Genomic DNA, 16380 nt, shown 5'->3' with positions numbered 1-16380 from the left:
GATAGAATTTGAGATATCCACCTAATCATGGCAGTTTCTTTCTAAATAGTCGAAAATATTTCAAACCAACCATTATCGGCTGAGGATGTTGTTTAAAAAGTGTATACTTTTATCACATAAATGTTTTTAAACCATGAAAAACATGTTTCCGGAAATGGCAGAAAGATGCGGACTTTATTACTTCATTTTTCGGCGCTCTTGGTGGCCTTTCTTAACAATATTCGCTTTCTTTAGTAACCATACTTTTCATTCAAAGAAGTTCTTCCATCGCCAGTCTGACCGGACGGTGGTACCCATTCAACATTTTTTTCATCGCTCGCCATTTCCATGGTATCGTCATAGTCAACGTTGTCCCGGGGCTTATTATCTCGCAAACGATGCCGCCGTTTTTTCTTCCCATTATCTTGCTCGTAGTTGCCTGTGGTTTCCGTGCATTTTTCATTCCCTTTCGAACTACTTCCCTCCTTGGCAGAAACTTCAATTGATCGCTTCCGTTGGGTCTGTACACTGCAATCTCCTGTGGCTGCCTTTGGGGAGATCTTAGAGGGAACATGTTTGCCCTCTTTGGAGGAAGTACTAGGTTGGGATTCATTGTCTGCACACATTTTGATTTCGATATCATTATCCTTCTCCGCCGTTATCGTAGATTCACGGATTCCGAATGTTTTGCTTAGCTTGTTTCGTTTTCCAAACAAGGGCATCAGTTTTTGTTTCGCCACTTCATCCTTCCGCTCCTTGCCAATGCTTTCGAGATCTACCGGTTTAACTGCATTGATCAGCTTTTTAACCGTTTCTAAATCGGCTCGAAGTTCCGTTTGCTCTAGACGTAGCCGCTTGATCGCGAATTTGTCATTTGGAGATACCTTCGATAGTTTCTCCAAAAATTTATCCACATCGTCAACATTCTCAGGCAAATGAATGTCCTTCTTCAATACCTGACTGTTCTGAATCTTGTTTTCAATGAACTCCAGACGTTCCAAAATGCGTGCTTCCTCATGAATCTGAAGAAAAAGGTAAAATTAGTAGAACAATGTTAAATTCTAGGAATAATATAATTTTTATAAATGTGAAAAAAACAAGAATAATTCATTAATACTATTAGTAAACATACCAAATCTGTATAAGTTCGAAGTTGAGGGTTCTCTCTGGTCTGCTTCCTTTCCCGGCGTTTTTCCACTGCTCCAGTTCGATCAAGAAAATCGTCATCATCATCTGAATCAGACTGCTTACGATGCTTACGGCGTGGGGCTGCATGACGAAAGGCAACATTTTCATAAGGGTATGTTATCACTAATGATCGGGGACTCTAATCACTTACCGTGGTTTGCTTGTCGCAACAATCCGTGACGATCCAGTATTCGGCAAGACTCCAATGCGCACTGCAAAACAACCTCTTTTTTCTTGCCCTTATGCGTTACCTCGGCTACAATCGGCCGTCCGTTATCATCATCTATCGGAAGTTCCACCTTGCAGCGGTACGTTCCGGAGGAAACCTCGTCTACTTTATATTCCAAATCGTGGCCTTCCCGCTCGAAATATCCTCGCAATGTTTTTTTGGGATCGTCCAAAAATAGCTCCTCGTTGTTCGAAGTAGCGTACGGGTTTTCCGTGAGGTCCGTCGCCTCGTCCGCATCTTCCGCCATACCCCAGGTAATGCCTTCCGATTCTTTCAGCTTCTCTATACGTTCCTTTTCCTTCCGTTCGATTTCTGCCATCTCCTTACGAAGCTCTTGTTGCTTTCTGGCCTGTTCCTTCAGCTCAGTTATTGTTAGTGCGGTTGGTGCATCTTCGTCGTCCGACGGCCCTTGAAGGATGTAGGTTCTTGAGCTGGATCCTAATTTGATCATATATCCGACACGTACGCGAACGTATGTCCGGGGAAGTATTTGCTGCTTGTTTAAAAATGTACCGTGTGTACTGTTCAGGTCGTATAGGTACCATCCGCCTTCAATCGATACAGTTTTACCGTGCTTTGAACTTTTCTTTTCTTCCACAGGTTCGTCTTCATCTGACGAATGCGATCCTGAGACAACTTGTGCCGACGATGGACGGTACTGTAGAACTGCATGATACCGAGACGATGTGGGATGGGTTATGTTGATATCACAGTTCGGCAAGCGGCCAAACAACCAGAAAGGTTTGCACTGCAGACGTTTAATTTCCTCTATGATAACACCGTTTTTTTCGACTTCGAAGCAATAGTTCCGCTGTTGGTCACATTTGTCTGACCACGTCGGTTCTTTGTACGGCACCGGGGGTATTAGCGGAACGTCTTCTTCAAACGATTCTCCGCTGCTAGCGTCGTCTTTGGACGGTAGCGGAATGTTTACCGTCGTTGCAGTACGAGGTAGATCTGACTTCCGGGATTTCTGTAACACCTTTGGATCTATGGTTGGAACCTTGAATACCGTTTCCTTCGACATTATTTAACACTGGTAGTTACACGAATTAGGAAAACTTTTAGCTATACACTTGCTTTTAGTTTGGACCAAAACATCCAGCCTCGAACAGTTTTCAATATTTTTTCTCGTGAGTATGTTTATGACGTATTGGACAGTTGAATTCAATTTTGACGTTTTGCAGAAATAAAAAAAATGCTTTCAAACACGAACTTTTAAAGTACATTAGTTTAAAGTAGTGAGCGTTAATCTGATCGACAAATCATTCACAGTCTTCGACAGGTGTTTTTCGAGATCAGTGAACAAATTGTGATTAGATTTGATTGGCTTGTATCTCCTTATTTTGTTAAAAATACATTCTTTATCTCTGCAAAAACCAGACAAGGTCTCATGCTCATAAAATGCTTCGATCATCGAAGAAAAAGAGCGATTGGCATATCATACATATAGCAATCTTGGGTAAGCTCAGGCTTGACACTTCATCTCACTAGTGGCAAAATCGGAATGAGAAGTGACTTCTTCAGCTCATCAGCAAAAAATCTTTCTCTCGACTTCAACAGAAGATCACTGCGCGATCGACCAGCAACGTAGAGGTATTGAAAAAAGTGAAACTTTCTATTGAATTGTGTACAAAAAGGGATCTTATTGATGTTAATCATCAAACGTTTACGCACTCAGGTCGCATTGTAAGAATCTTAGCTAATAGTTGGAAACTACATTTAGAATGCGGTGATTACTTTATTCATTGTTTATTTCTTCTGGCTAGTTTGAGAAAGAGTGATTCAATTAAACATTCTACCTCGTAGATGTTCTATTATCGATGTTCATATAAGGAAAAACCTCATCGTACCACGATAGTTTTCAGTTAACTCAACTAATGCGTGAAAGTACATACCAAACGAATTCTGTATACTTTGTGCAACACCTTAATGATCGTGAAGTGAGAAGTGCCTTTATTAAATAACCCTTTTGCTGTTATTTTGATAGACGTGTGATGATCACCATCTTACGATCAGCGATTTTACCATATTCGGCCGCTTTCTACTCATTGACAGCTTTATGATAAATATGAATGATGAATCTAAACTATCGGTGCAACGAAATGGACTTCGAATTATGGTTTCCATGTTATTGATATGTTTGAGGCAAACGTGTGTTTACTACCGTAAGAACGTTCTTTGCCTGAAGCCTGCTTGTTGGTTGTTGTTCCGACGTGCTTCGGAGAGAAAAGAGTTTTTCATCATTTTCTTCCATTGTCAGCGTCATATGGTAAACTAATTTATAATCCATTTTGGCCTTCTTTTGTTTTAGGCGTCAGAAAGGCTGCCATACACTGTAATGGAACAGCAACGTCGAAATCCCTTTTAAAGGACTGAGTGAAACTATTTTACTTTTGATAATTGCAATCTTGAAAAGTACTGCAAGAACAAGTGGACGACTGACAGAGAAATACTCCTAGAGAAATATAAAGAAAATAGAAATCACAATCTGCAGTCATGAGTTTGAAAACGAGAAGCATCGTTTTTGCAACGTTTTTCTCCAGCTGTCTTATCGTGGGGTTGTTAGTGGCTAGTCTAACAACCAAAAATTGGATACAAGGATCTGCGAAACGAGTGAATTTCAACGAATCCATCGGTCAAATAAACTTTGGACTGTTCTCCGGGCATCGTCGTTTGAATGTGGGATTCGGACTACGAGATTATAAAATCGATGGTACGTACAAATTGCATGCATTTGTTTCTGGTGTTATTTTGCTAAAGCTAATATTTGTTTATCCTCCAGTGATGGCTATGATCCGCGACGAACCGGAGGTAATGAGTTACTGGCTTTGGTTGGGAGCTGCCCTTGGCACAGGATTGGGTGTACTCGGTGGTGTGATCGCTGCGATTGCGTCCGTACTGAAAGCAGCATCAGCTTCGAAGAAAACCGGAACCATGGTTGTGCTATTCGTTAGCAATCTGCTCACCGGAATCTCGCAAACGATCGCGTTGGTATGTTGGTTAATTCAATTTTACAACTATCTCACGCACAACGTGCTGCTCGCGGAAGATCGCAACAACAATTGGTACAGCACGGGATTAACGATGTTGGGATCAAGCTTCTACTTCATTGCCGGCGGTATTGCTTTGGTACTGATAAATTTGATACTGCTCATTGTAGCTGTTCGTCTTGAACGCTGGGAAAAGAAGAAATTTTTAAATCCAACGACTGACGATAAAACACAAGGAGCTATCATGTTGTACTAAGTTGTATGCTATTTACTATCGATGTAAAGTTTAGAACTTTAGGCTAACATCTTTTTATTTTGTCAATACTCACGTCAGTTTTATCTGTACTATCTAGGCTTAGATTATTCATACTAAGTTCGCGGAGTTCTTGTACTTACCATGATGGCCGACCGAAGAAATTGTAATGCTTAGCAATTTGCATTAAAAGTGAACTTTTCTATTAGTAGTAAGATATGCAAATGGTTAAAGAATCATGCCATAGGATGAACTAAAGAGAAATTTTAAAGGTAAAAGAGTAAATGAGGCCCCGGGCTAGATTCTCCTCTTCCTGCTGGTTCACATTTAGCGCCTGAAGCTATGCAAAGCGCGACACATGCATTCGAATCGAATTTTTGAACGCTAACGGTTCGCTTAAAAGACCATACCGGTTTAAACTAATCACGTAGTGGAGGTTGAATGCGGGTCAATATACTTTTACATGTTTAGTTACTAATAAGTAAACTATACCACACATGATGGACAGCATGAAACAATGAGTTTAGCCGAAGAAATGATTTGGAAACGGCGGCGCGCCCGCAGCGAGCGCAGCGAGCGGACTGCGCTAGGTCTACCGAAAAAGAGAGTTTGTTATAGTTTTGAGAAATAAGGGGGGCCCGTGGGCCCCCCTCATACCGCACCCCTAGGTTGATTGCGTAGCCGAAATTAACGGTACACACTACGATTCAAATACTCGTAGGTTGAATTTAACGAACTAATGTATCACCAATTGCATACATTCAGTTTAAACGTCCACAAGAGGTGTAGCCACGATCGAAAACATGGCGGCCGGGGCCTCATTTACTCTTTTACCCATTTTTGTTCTTTGCACGACTTATTGATTGCCCTACATGGTCAATAATATAATATCGATGGAACTGCGGATGAAAATACTTGCTGTAGGTTAACAAAAACATCAACAATTGAAATGATCAGCCTCATATACTTTCGTCCCTCTTAAACCTATGTAGGGGTAAGCGGTGGAACTCATCATCATCATCATCATCATGTAAACAAATCAATGTCGGTCTGGAAATTGTTTACCCTAATCTGAATCCGCAGAATCCGATTCATAATCCGGTAAAAATGGTTTGGTCCTAATCTGATCCATTGTCACTCCGTGGGCTAAATGGGTTTGGTTGGGTAGAACAACTCGGATAATGGACATTCTACTGTATTTCTTTGTAAAAAATAGGTTCCTGAAATTTGTCTAGAGCCTAACTTGCAAATCGGGCAAAAAACTCAATATATGTCCAATAAACCATTCTAATTAGCGTTCGATTTAAGTAAACTGAAATCTACATCTCTAGATCAACTCGTTATGTGACTTATTCGACTCAAATCATTGTGAGTCGATTCAAATACAGTTGGACGTCGATTATAAGTGGCCGGATTAACAGGGGGTCGGATTATCTTGGTGTCTTGCAACTGACAACTGAACAACCGGGTTGAATTGTTTCCATGAATATCAGGTTGGTTCACAACATTTTTTTAGGAATAGTTCCAAAAAAAAAATTGTCTGATCGAAATTAGCATTAAAAATTACAATAAAAAAATAATTCAAACATGTTTTATGATTAATCAACTAACTGGAACTGGTAAAAAGTGAACTAGCCAAGACTCAAACCAGGTATTATAAACGTATTTTAGTATATGTTCGATTATCCGTGGAATTCGATTATCTAGGGACCTCACGGTACCGACACCCCCGGATAATCGACGATCACCTGTAGTTGTGTTGAATTGTGAATTGACTGCACGCTGTGAGATTTCAGGGAGAACTGACCCCGGTTGACAGAAATTTAAATTGTTGCTGGTACTATGTAGTTCCAGCAAGAGTCCCAGCAATCTGCCATGGAAAAACTTGCTGGTACTACATGACAGCTGCAAAAAATTTGAGTTTTTGTCAAGGTGATAAATATAGAAGGTGACTTTATGTCGCTTTGGAAGGGGTGCCATATTTGAGAAGAGTTAAGCAAGCCGTAGACGTTGCGAACTTGTACGCGCGAACAATTTGACAACCTGGCATTGCCTATGTTAAGGAAAGGAAAGGAAGATTTCCTCTTATATCTTCCTTTCCTTTCCTTAACATAGGCAATGCCTGGTTGTCAAATTGTTCGCGCGTACAAGTTCGCAACGTCTACGGGTTGCTTTATGTCAAAAGCCCAATCCTTTTCCGATACCCCCCCTCAAAACCCATATGAATACCCCAGAAGTGTTATGTCAAGTCATGAAATGTCATTTTACACTGGACGACTTCACCTTCTAATTTATACACCTTGAACACCAATCAAATCTTTAGAATCCGTCAAATGGGATCCAAATCTTTAGAATCTGTCAGATGGGATTCGAATTTTTAGAATCCGTCTAGGGATCAAATCTTCGAATCTTCCGAATCCCGATTCTGCCAACACTACCATCAACCAAGTTTGCCGTGTAAACATTGGACACAAGTGAAACTCTGTTCCTGTTTAAGCGATTCAAATAACTCGCAAAGATGTATACTTTGCTAAGCGGCTTTTACAAATACCTCACACAGAAAGATGAATACTGCATACTTATTCTTGGCCTAGATAATGCTGGAAAAACGGTAAGATACAGTGCTTCAGTGGATGACTAAAACGAATGACGTGTTCAATAGTTCAAATGTGGTTTCTTGATTTCTTTCCGGCTGTCTAACTAGACCTATCTGGAGGCGGCGAAAACAAAACTTACAAAAAACTACAGAGGAATGAATCCGACAAAAATAACCACCACAGTTGGATTGAATATAGGCCAAATAGACATTGCGGGCATACGGTTAAGCTTCTGGGATCTGGGCGGCCAACAAGAACTGCAGTCGCTTTGGGATAAATACTACTCGGAATCACATGCCGTTATCTACGTGGTTGATTCGAATGATCGCACTCGTATGAATGAATCGAAAGATGTATTCGACCGTATGATCAGCAACGAGTATCTGTCCGGCATTCCTTTGTTGGTTCTGGCAAACAAACAGGATTTGCCGGATTGCATGGGAGTGCGTGAAATAAAACCTGTCTTCCAGGAAGCAGGGCATCTTATTGGACGACGTGACTGCCTGGTCATGCCCGTATCCGCACTAACGGGGTAAGTGCCGCCGAAATACAACACTCCAGCTCGCTATTCTGGCTTGATATAAGTTATATTATACGATCTGATGTTTCCCATTGCAGGGAAGGCGTGGACGAAGGTATCAAATGGTTGGTCGAGTCTATTAAGCGTAACTCTATCGTGCGGCCACCGAAGACGGAAGATACCTGATTGGGGTCTCTAATGTGCATAAGGAAGCTTTATGTTTGTGTTAATAGTTGTGATATGCACTCAATAATGGAGTTTATTATAACATATGTATTATTAAGAGAAAATATCTGTTCTATCATCAGCTCTTGACGATTTTCCACACCCCGAAATATAAATAAACCCAGGATGAGCATCTATTTCATATCAAAGATTAGTTTCGGTTTGTTTCTTCATGAACATTTTCCAAACGTTCCATTAAACCACTATTGCTATACATATGCCACTATACTATAGATTTTCAACCGCTGTTAACGTATGTTGAAGGAATTGTTTCATAAAAACATTGTAATTTCTTTAGTGCGAAGCATCCATTGGTAATCAGTTGTTATGATATGAATCGGACAGAGATAAACGATAGGAGATCAATAATGAAAGAGTGTGCTAGCAATACCCGCATTTTTCGCTCCCAGATTATGACTGTGCGTTGGCGATCCCGTTCTGGCACACTTGAACAGATAGCGTGCTGGACTCCTTCAGCAGCTCTCCCGGGAGAGCGCTATGTGATATTGAGAGATCGCATGTTGTGTTCTCTCTCAGCAGTGCTGTAGAACGAGAGCACTTCTTCAGTGCTCATAGCAAACGTTAAAACAGAATGCAGTCCTACTCTTACTCCTTGATAATAGGTACTCGGACATCCTGATCCTGTTCACAGCAAAGCAAAACGAGTTGCGCCAGATCCTGCAGTAACAGGTAGTGAATTTCTACTCCTTCCTTAAGTTTGATAGTGAATTTATAACACGCCGACTCAACTAACTTAATGACAATTTTCATATAAAAGAATAAATCCTGTTTTCGCTGTTCAAGTAATACGTAAAAGTATAAAATAAATTAAATGAAAAAATAAATTTTCAAAATACAAGTTTTTCGTCTTTATCGTTATTCGCATTACATCGAGATTGCTCTCAGTTCGATCGCCATCTACGATGCTATGCGAATAACGACAAAAACGAAAAACTGATACATAAATATATATCTCATTTAACATACATTATTTTTTATTTTTTAGTACGTTTACGGAAAAACTTTTATTCTGAAAATTTATTTTTTCATTTAATTTATTAAGCTACGATAGTAGCACCTTATATTTGATTGTGTTATTTGTGAAAAAATCCTTTGATGCAATTTTCAGTGTCCTTTTTTCCTGTATTTTAAAATGTATCATACAATTATCGTACTCTAAACAAGTTATAACTGAATGCAGTTCAATACGTATATAACTTCTTACTTCCAATACAATTTATCTGTTATGTTGATAAGAAGAAAACGTAAGTAAGCCATACATTACTTATGGAATTGTCACAATTTATCTAGTCTAGTTCATCGCTTGTTTTCACATGGAGTTTAAATTCTCATTTGAGATACACGACATACATTTTGAATAAACTAGTAAACTTTCGAATGAACATTAACTAATAATAGATGACCGCCACGTGCATGGGATCAGAATCTTCATTCGGTAGTCGTAATTGGGATGGAAAATTGTAACATAATTAATGTGGGAGTACTGCGTAATGCTTACGACGCGAGCGATTAAGTTGAAGTTGAATGTTGAAGTTCTTCAGTAAATTACCAAACCTTCCTATTGAAGGGCACGATGCGGATGAAAAAACAATTGCAATTTACTTTGATATTCACTAGTGTGATGGGAATACTTACTCTTTTGAGTCCTAATGGTGATAGTTACCACCGAGATTTGAATCTCAAGCATTAGATTACATTTTCCACAACGTGAATATATGTTAGTAATGTTGAAAAGTTTCGGATGTAACAAATACCATAAAATCCAGTTAAGAACTTTGTTATTTAGTTGAGCCGAATAGTCGAAAAAAATATTTAAAAACCAACACATTAAGTTTTTTTTACGAAATCATTTATGTTCATGTTTCCCATTTACGTTCACAGAGTCTTAAGCTACACCACTGTTTTTTTAATGTACATCCTTTCGTTTACATTATTGGTATGAATTGTCAGCTTTTTGGTTTTTTTTACTAACTGCACCGGTCTATCAACATAATGTGATTTAAAATGCCCTGTTCCTATCTTATCTATTCGGGTTACATAATTTTAAACATCGAGGAGTTCTTCATATGTTTATTGTACGATTTTGGTATAATTGATGTTCGATATACTGACACATGTCTTTTGCGTTGTCAATCATTTTCGTTTTGTGGTAACAGATTACTAGCAACATCGTTGAAGCATTACTCTCAAATAGCATGCCGTCAACAAAGCTAGTGAGGATTCAGGGGAGAAAGGAAGGCATAGATTGTTGCTCCCATTAGACGGATGTCCTACTCTGTCATATGGTTTTGTACGAGCAAAGGAACATGTTTGAATTGTAGCATGGAAACAGTTCTGTTTTAATTAATTAATTAGTTCAAGCCCGAGAAGTAACTTCCTACATTTATGACACGCGTAAGATGATACCTAGTTGGTAGACACCACAGTTCAGAAGATGTATAATAAATGGCGCAAGTGTCACCGTGTCAAACCGGTCAGCTACGTGCTGCACCACGTACTGCCAATGAAGGATAGGCCCAAGCTCGATCGTAGGATTCAGCATGGCATTGGTAAACTACCAAAAGCGCAGCAAAGAAATCTAAGACCGCTTAGACAAGCTTTATTTATAAACCATTTTTTCTATTCTAATGGATTCTTCTACTCACCAAACCGAGTTTAAACGGACCCTAGTTTTAAATTGGAATATACGAAGTCTTCAGAATTATGTTCGTTAGCGGGCAAACTTGAGCCAGATTACGCGAAGGATGGGCCTTCAGAGACCCTCGTCTTTCCGCTAGCTGAGAAGTTCGGAATTCTGCCCGAGCAACTGCCTTTTCCTTCGGATCCCTGATGTACCTTTGCGCTAGTTGCTAGGGAGTCATCAAATAATTTGGTGAGCCTATGCCGCAAAAGGGGGCATCCTCGTGAAAAGGCGTTTCGGATAGTGGGCAGATCCTTTGGGATGAGAATCCATCAAATCTTCTCAGCATTAAATTAGTATTTAAGGAATATAAATTGTCAATGAACTAGTATTCAATAACAATCGATCGAAGAATCAGTCGTGAAGTTATTAGTCGGACGGTTCCTCCCGTCTGAAAACTTCACGAGCGATTCTGTTGTTGCTGAATGCTAGTTTATTGACAATTTCTATTCGAATTTCGAATCTGGAAAACCTAAACAGGTTGCAAAAGTACCTCAAGGGAGAAGCGCTACCAGAAGTTAGCGGATTAATGCTCAATCCAGTAAAAGCCCCCCTTGCCTGTAGTGGACAGGCTCAAAAAAATATACGGGAATGCAGAAAGCATCTATAAGTCTTTGCTGCGCGAGGTACTAGCAGTAAAAAATATTACGATGGAAGCTTCCTGGAGTTTACCAATGCACTTCACAACCTTATCGATAATATGGTGCTATTAGGCCAGGAAGGCATACTTTGTTGTGGAGCGCAATAATCTACCGTTCTTTCTTACGAAGTGCAGTGCCGTGTGAGGAGCTAGGGAAGTAAAGTTACGGGAGTTCAGTTAGTCGGAAATAAAAACCGTTATACCTGATTGTTTGGTTGGTATATAGTGAGCACGCGTGAGTGTGCCCTGTGTTTGTACTCGGTTGACGGAGCGAAAGTGAAACAGAAAAAAAAAACAGGTTCTGAAGAACCAGAAAAGTGTAAGCTTGTCGGAGGTGGGGCGACGATATGTTGGACCCACATTTTCCCGGAAGGGACCGGCCTGGGCCGGGCCCTTCCAATAGAGGTCGTACGGTACCTCTTTGGATGGATAGGAACGGTGAATACGGGGAACTAAAATTCCTTGTGCTTGAAGCTACGGATGGGAAAGAATTGGGTACCAACCCATTTCTACTGGGTAAGTCTCTGACGAACCATGCTGGTCCCATTGTGGAACCAGCCAAATTAATCGAAAATGGGAAGAAATATCTGATTAAAACTAGGAACAGTACGCCATTCGAAAAATTGCAAACGCTTAAAACTCTCGCAGACGGAACCTCTATTACCATTTCGCCCCACCACTCCTTGAATTCGGTACAATGCATCATCTACTCAAAAGAACTTCACGGTATGTCAGACAATGACATTCTGGAAAACTTAAAAGAACAAAAAGTAACGCACGTCCGCCGGTTCATCCGAAAGGAGAACAATGATTTCCATCCAACCAACCTGTTTTTACTAAAAATTGAGTCCACGACGGTTCCCGACCACATTAAACTAGGATTGCTCCGGGTTGCCACCCGTACATATTATCCAAAACCAATGATCTGCTTCAACTGTGGCAGTTTCGGCCACTCAAAACTGCGTTGTAAGTCAACCCCGATTTGCAGGAATTGCGGTTTGAATGAGCATGGTGAATGCCATGAGAGTCTTCATTGCAAGAACTGCGGCGAGGGACACTCCACTTTCTCCAAAATTTGTTCTTATTACTTGTTTGAGGATCAAATCATCCATACAAAAACTGACCTCAATTGCTCCTATCTAGAAGCGAAAAATATTGTTTTGAAAACGCGACAAAATAACAACTCAAGTACGGTACAAAATCGAATTACAAAAGGGCAAAGCTCTTCCGAAACCGAAAAGGACAGGATTATTGAGAGACTTCAAACAGCTCTAAACAACGCCCAAAAAACGATTGAAAAGCTGAGTGCACTACTGGAAAAAGTCAACGAGCAACCAGCGCAACAGGAAGTATCATTATCCCACAACATCGAAAGCAGTACGACAATAGATGACTCAGATAACTCTATGATTTCGACAAACACAAAAAACAACCGTAAACGTACAAGCTATAAAAGCCTTACACCTTCGGAAGACGACGACGACAACAACGCAACAGACAAGCACCCGAACACGGAATCTATTACCTCTTCTCCACCAACGCGAAACAACAACAAAACTCTAAAGAAAAAATCCAAGAAACGCTAAGCTAACCCATTGGAATATTCCTATATCATTTTAAGTATAGATTTTTACTCTTTCTTATTAAAAATGACACCAATAATTAACACACCTATTATGACCACACAAAAAGACATTAATCTTATTCTTAATTGGAATATTCGCAGCTTTCAACAAAACATCGACGAACTGAAAATCGTTATTCTTCGGCATAACCCAAAAATCATAACACTACAGGAAGCTCATAGCAAATCTCAATATTTTACCCACTATCCGCTTTGCAATTATAAATGGATTCAAAAAAATTCCACAGTTTCCCACCCTGAGATTTGCATTGGCATCCACAACAGTTTACATTTCAAATCCGTAAAAATTAACTCCAATTTACCTATTCTAGGTATATATATTACTAATCCAGTCAAAATAAACATTATTAACATTTACTTATCCCCTTGTCAGGTAAGTAATACCGATATAGAAACTCTGTTTCAAAACATTAATAAACAAGTGTCGCACCCTCTACTGATAGTGGGGGACTGGAACGCCCAACATAAAAATTGGGGTTGTCCGGTGACCAACAGTCGTGGATCGAAACTTGAAACCATTTTTGACTTCAACAATATTTATACCATTGTTCATAAGTTCTTTACCCGTATCTCTCCGTCCACCGGCAAAGGGTCATCCATCGACCATTGCGCTATCTCTTCTTCTTCTTTTTCAAATTTTCACCTTTCCCAAATACCCGACCTGCATGGCAGCGATCACTATCCTCTTCTAGTCAAAACATCTTCCAATATCCCGGTCCCCACGCATCGGCCTCGGTGGCGGTACGAGGAGGCCAACTGGAAGGAGTTTCAACGAATTTTAACCACACTTCCAAATGACATTTCTCCAACAAATGACTTAACGCTGATTGAACACATAATGGCTGCTGCCCAACACTCTGTTCCCCGCACGACCGGTCGCGCCAGTAAAAAATACGCGAAATGGTGAAACGCAGAAGTGGCTAGCGCTATAAAGTACAGAAGAAAGTGTCTTAGGAAACTCAAAAAACACTGTTCATCTTCGAACAATAGTGTACACACCCTTTTCTTGACGGAACAATACATAGAAGCCCACTAGAAATCCAGACTTTTAATCAAAAAAACTAAGGAAGAAAGCTGGGAGAATTTCCTGGACAATATTGATCCTTCAACACCAGCTAAATTCATATGGAACCGCATTCGAAATTTATCTGGGAAGAACAAACAACACTCACCCATTTGGCTCAACCCTCAGGACCCTATCACCGATCCGACACTCATAGTCGATTCCTTCGCCAAACATTTTCATTCCACTTCTTCAGACTCCAACTATCCCTCTAATTTCTCTAAACACAAAACCTCTTCTGAATCTATTCCTCTATCTTTTTCCACAAATCAACAGTTCAATTACAATAATCCATCAATTCTGTCTGGGAGTCAGGTGTTATACCAGAAAGATGGAAAAAAGTCACACTATACCCATTCCAAAACCCAATAAAAACCATCATGAAATAGATAGCTATCGCCCGATAAGCCTTTTAAATTGCATAAGCAAGGTTCTCGAACGGATGGTCAACAGGCGTTTATCACAAGAACTAGATACACGCAAGCTGTTGCACAATAACCAACACGCTTACCGACCAGGACAAGGAACAGAAACCTATTTTGCAAACCTTGATACAGTATTAAATAATGCGATAAGTAAGAACTGGCATGTTGACTGCGGTATCATTGACCTAGCTAAGGCCTTTGATCAAACGTGGCGGCACTCTATTCTTGCTCAACTTGATAGGTGGGGCTTCAAAGGAAACCTACCTATTTTTATTGAAAACTTTCTGCAAAACCGCACCTCTTCAGTTCTTGTTTTAAACCAGCCCTCTGATACCTTCCTCCTCGAAAATGGAGTCCCTCAGGGAGCCATCTTTTCTCCCAATCTTTTCCTGATTAGTATTGAATCTTTATTTTTATCCATCCCCGACAACATAACTCCTTTCATATACGCCGACGACATAATACTTATTTCTACAGGGGAAAATTTTACTACATCTAGAAACAACCTTCAATTAGGGTTTAATAACGTGAGACAGTGGTGCAGATGGACTGGCTTCCAAGTCTCCCCTGATAAATGTAAAATATTACATATCCACAAGCAATACACAGGTAAGCTTAAACCCATAAAATACAATAACCAAATAATCCCCAATGCAAGAAATGCCAGAGTACTGGGTATAATCCTAGACTCAAACCTCACTTTTATTCCTCATTTCAAACAATTAAAAATCACCTTGAAACCCTGCCTCACCGTTTTCAAAATGTTGGGTTGCGGGCGATACAGAGCTTCCCGAACTATTCTTCTTCGATTATTACACTCCTGGCTTCTGCCGAAAATGCTATATGGATCTGAAATTCTCTCCCGCGAACCCATCTCATTTAAAAAATGTTTGGCTCCTATTTACCACAATGCATTAAAATATTCCTCAAGTGCTTAAGTCACCAGCCCCACAAAATCTATTCTTTGCGAAAGCGGACAGCTCCCCTTTACATACATAATAACTTTACGACTTCTTGGAGCAGCTTTTCGTTGCAGAGAAAAGGACCTCAACTGTGAACCCCTGTATCAACGCGCCGCAACAGCGTTCAACACCTTAACTTCTAGTTCCCTTCCTGATATTACCAAAATTCCACGTCGCACAATAAGGACTTAGAACCAAAAGCAACCTTGTATTGACTGGTCTCTACTAAACATTCCAAAATTTAACCAAATTTTTCAATCTTTTCTCCATCTTCGTAACACTAAATATGCTAATTATAAACATATATATACAGATGGATCAGTTTCGCAACATATGGCCAGCTGTGGTATCTACTCTGTAGATGCAAACTGCGCCATCAAACTCCCGGACTTTACTTCTATCTTTTCCGCAGAAGCCATCGCCATCACCATCGCAGCACATGAAGATACCACACCCAACCAGATTAATGTAATATTCACTGATAGCGCCAGCGTCCTCAGTGCCTTAGAACACGGCAAATCCAAAGACCCTCATATACAACAGCCAGGGCAACGAAACAGCCGACCAACTAGCCACCAAGGGCGCAACAGTACTCATACAGTTGAAAGTCAACTGTCATAAAAAGACGCCCTAAATTTCTGTCTATACAAAATCTCAAGACAATGGCAACAGACCTGGTTCAACAATAATACTTCCCACCTGCGGAAAATCAAAATTAACCTTTAATTTGGCCAGATGTTTCCTCTCACAGAGATCAAAGAATACTATCCAGACTACGCATTGGCCACACTAGATTAACACACAACCACCTATTAAGCAAGACACCTCCACCTCTTTGCCACTTCTGTGGCCTACACATTACAGTCCAGCACATCCTCATCGACTGTATCGGATACAACCTTCATAGAACAAAACACGATCTGGATAACAACATAGATACGGTACTATCACCTAACATAA

The 16380-nt window shown here is 40.2% G+C and overlaps 3 protein-coding genes across 5 annotated transcripts; 2 read left to right on the top strand and 1 right to left on the bottom strand.

The window, feature by feature from the left end:
• Nucleotides 1-151: 151 nt before the first annotated feature.
• On the bottom strand, nucleotides 152-2533 carry LOC131271413 (kanadaptin). Of its 2 annotated transcripts, XM_058272830.1 has the most exons (4): nucleotides 1863-2087; nucleotides 1319-1804; nucleotides 1112-1248; nucleotides 152-1001 (listed from the first exon to the last, which is right to left on the bottom strand). In XM_058272830.1, exons 1-4 carry the CDS (start codon nucleotides 1939-1941, stop codon nucleotides 231-233), a joined length of 1473 nt encoding a protein of 490 aa, XP_058128813.1. In that variant the 5' UTR covers nucleotides 1942-2087; the 3' UTR covers nucleotides 152-230. The 2 variants fall into 2 exon arrangements, with proteins under 2 accessions (XP_058128813.1, XP_058128812.1); XM_058272829.1 differs by having other exon boundaries at nucleotides 1319-2533.
• Nucleotides 2534-2956: 423 nt separating this feature from the next.
• On the top strand, nucleotides 2957-4785 carry LOC131272887 (uncharacterized). Of its 2 annotated transcripts, none has more exons than XM_058274761.1 (3): nucleotides 2957-2992; nucleotides 3711-4112; nucleotides 4182-4785. In XM_058274761.1, exons 2-3 carry the CDS (start codon nucleotides 3896-3898, stop codon nucleotides 4643-4645), a joined length of 681 nt encoding a protein of 226 aa, XP_058130744.1. In that variant the 5' UTR covers nucleotides 2957-2992; nucleotides 3711-3895; the 3' UTR covers nucleotides 4646-4785. The 2 variants fall into 2 exon arrangements, with proteins under 2 accessions (XP_058130744.1, XP_058130743.1); XM_058274760.1 differs by having other exon boundaries at nucleotides 2974-3085.
• A 2304-nt stretch (nucleotides 4786-7089) lies between these two features.
• LOC131272566 (ADP-ribosylation factor-related protein 1) lies at nucleotides 7090-8152 on the top strand. Its single transcript, XM_058274343.1, has 3 exons — nucleotides 7090-7253; nucleotides 7347-7771; nucleotides 7858-8152. Exons 1-3 carry the CDS (start codon nucleotides 7161-7163, stop codon nucleotides 7943-7945), a joined length of 606 nt encoding a protein of 201 aa, XP_058130326.1. The 5' UTR covers nucleotides 7090-7160; the 3' UTR covers nucleotides 7946-8152.
• The last annotated feature ends 8228 nt before the right edge of the window (nucleotides 8153-16380 follow it).

The sequence above is a fragment of the Anopheles coustani genome, chromosome 3 (assembly GCF_943734705.1).
Source record: "Anopheles coustani chromosome 3, idAnoCousDA_361_x.2, whole genome shotgun sequence".
NCBI lineage: Eukaryota > Metazoa > Arthropoda > Insecta > Diptera > Culicidae > Anopheles > Anopheles coustani.
Note: the sequence above shows the minus strand (reverse complement) of the source record. Positions and strands in the feature narration are given on the sequence as shown.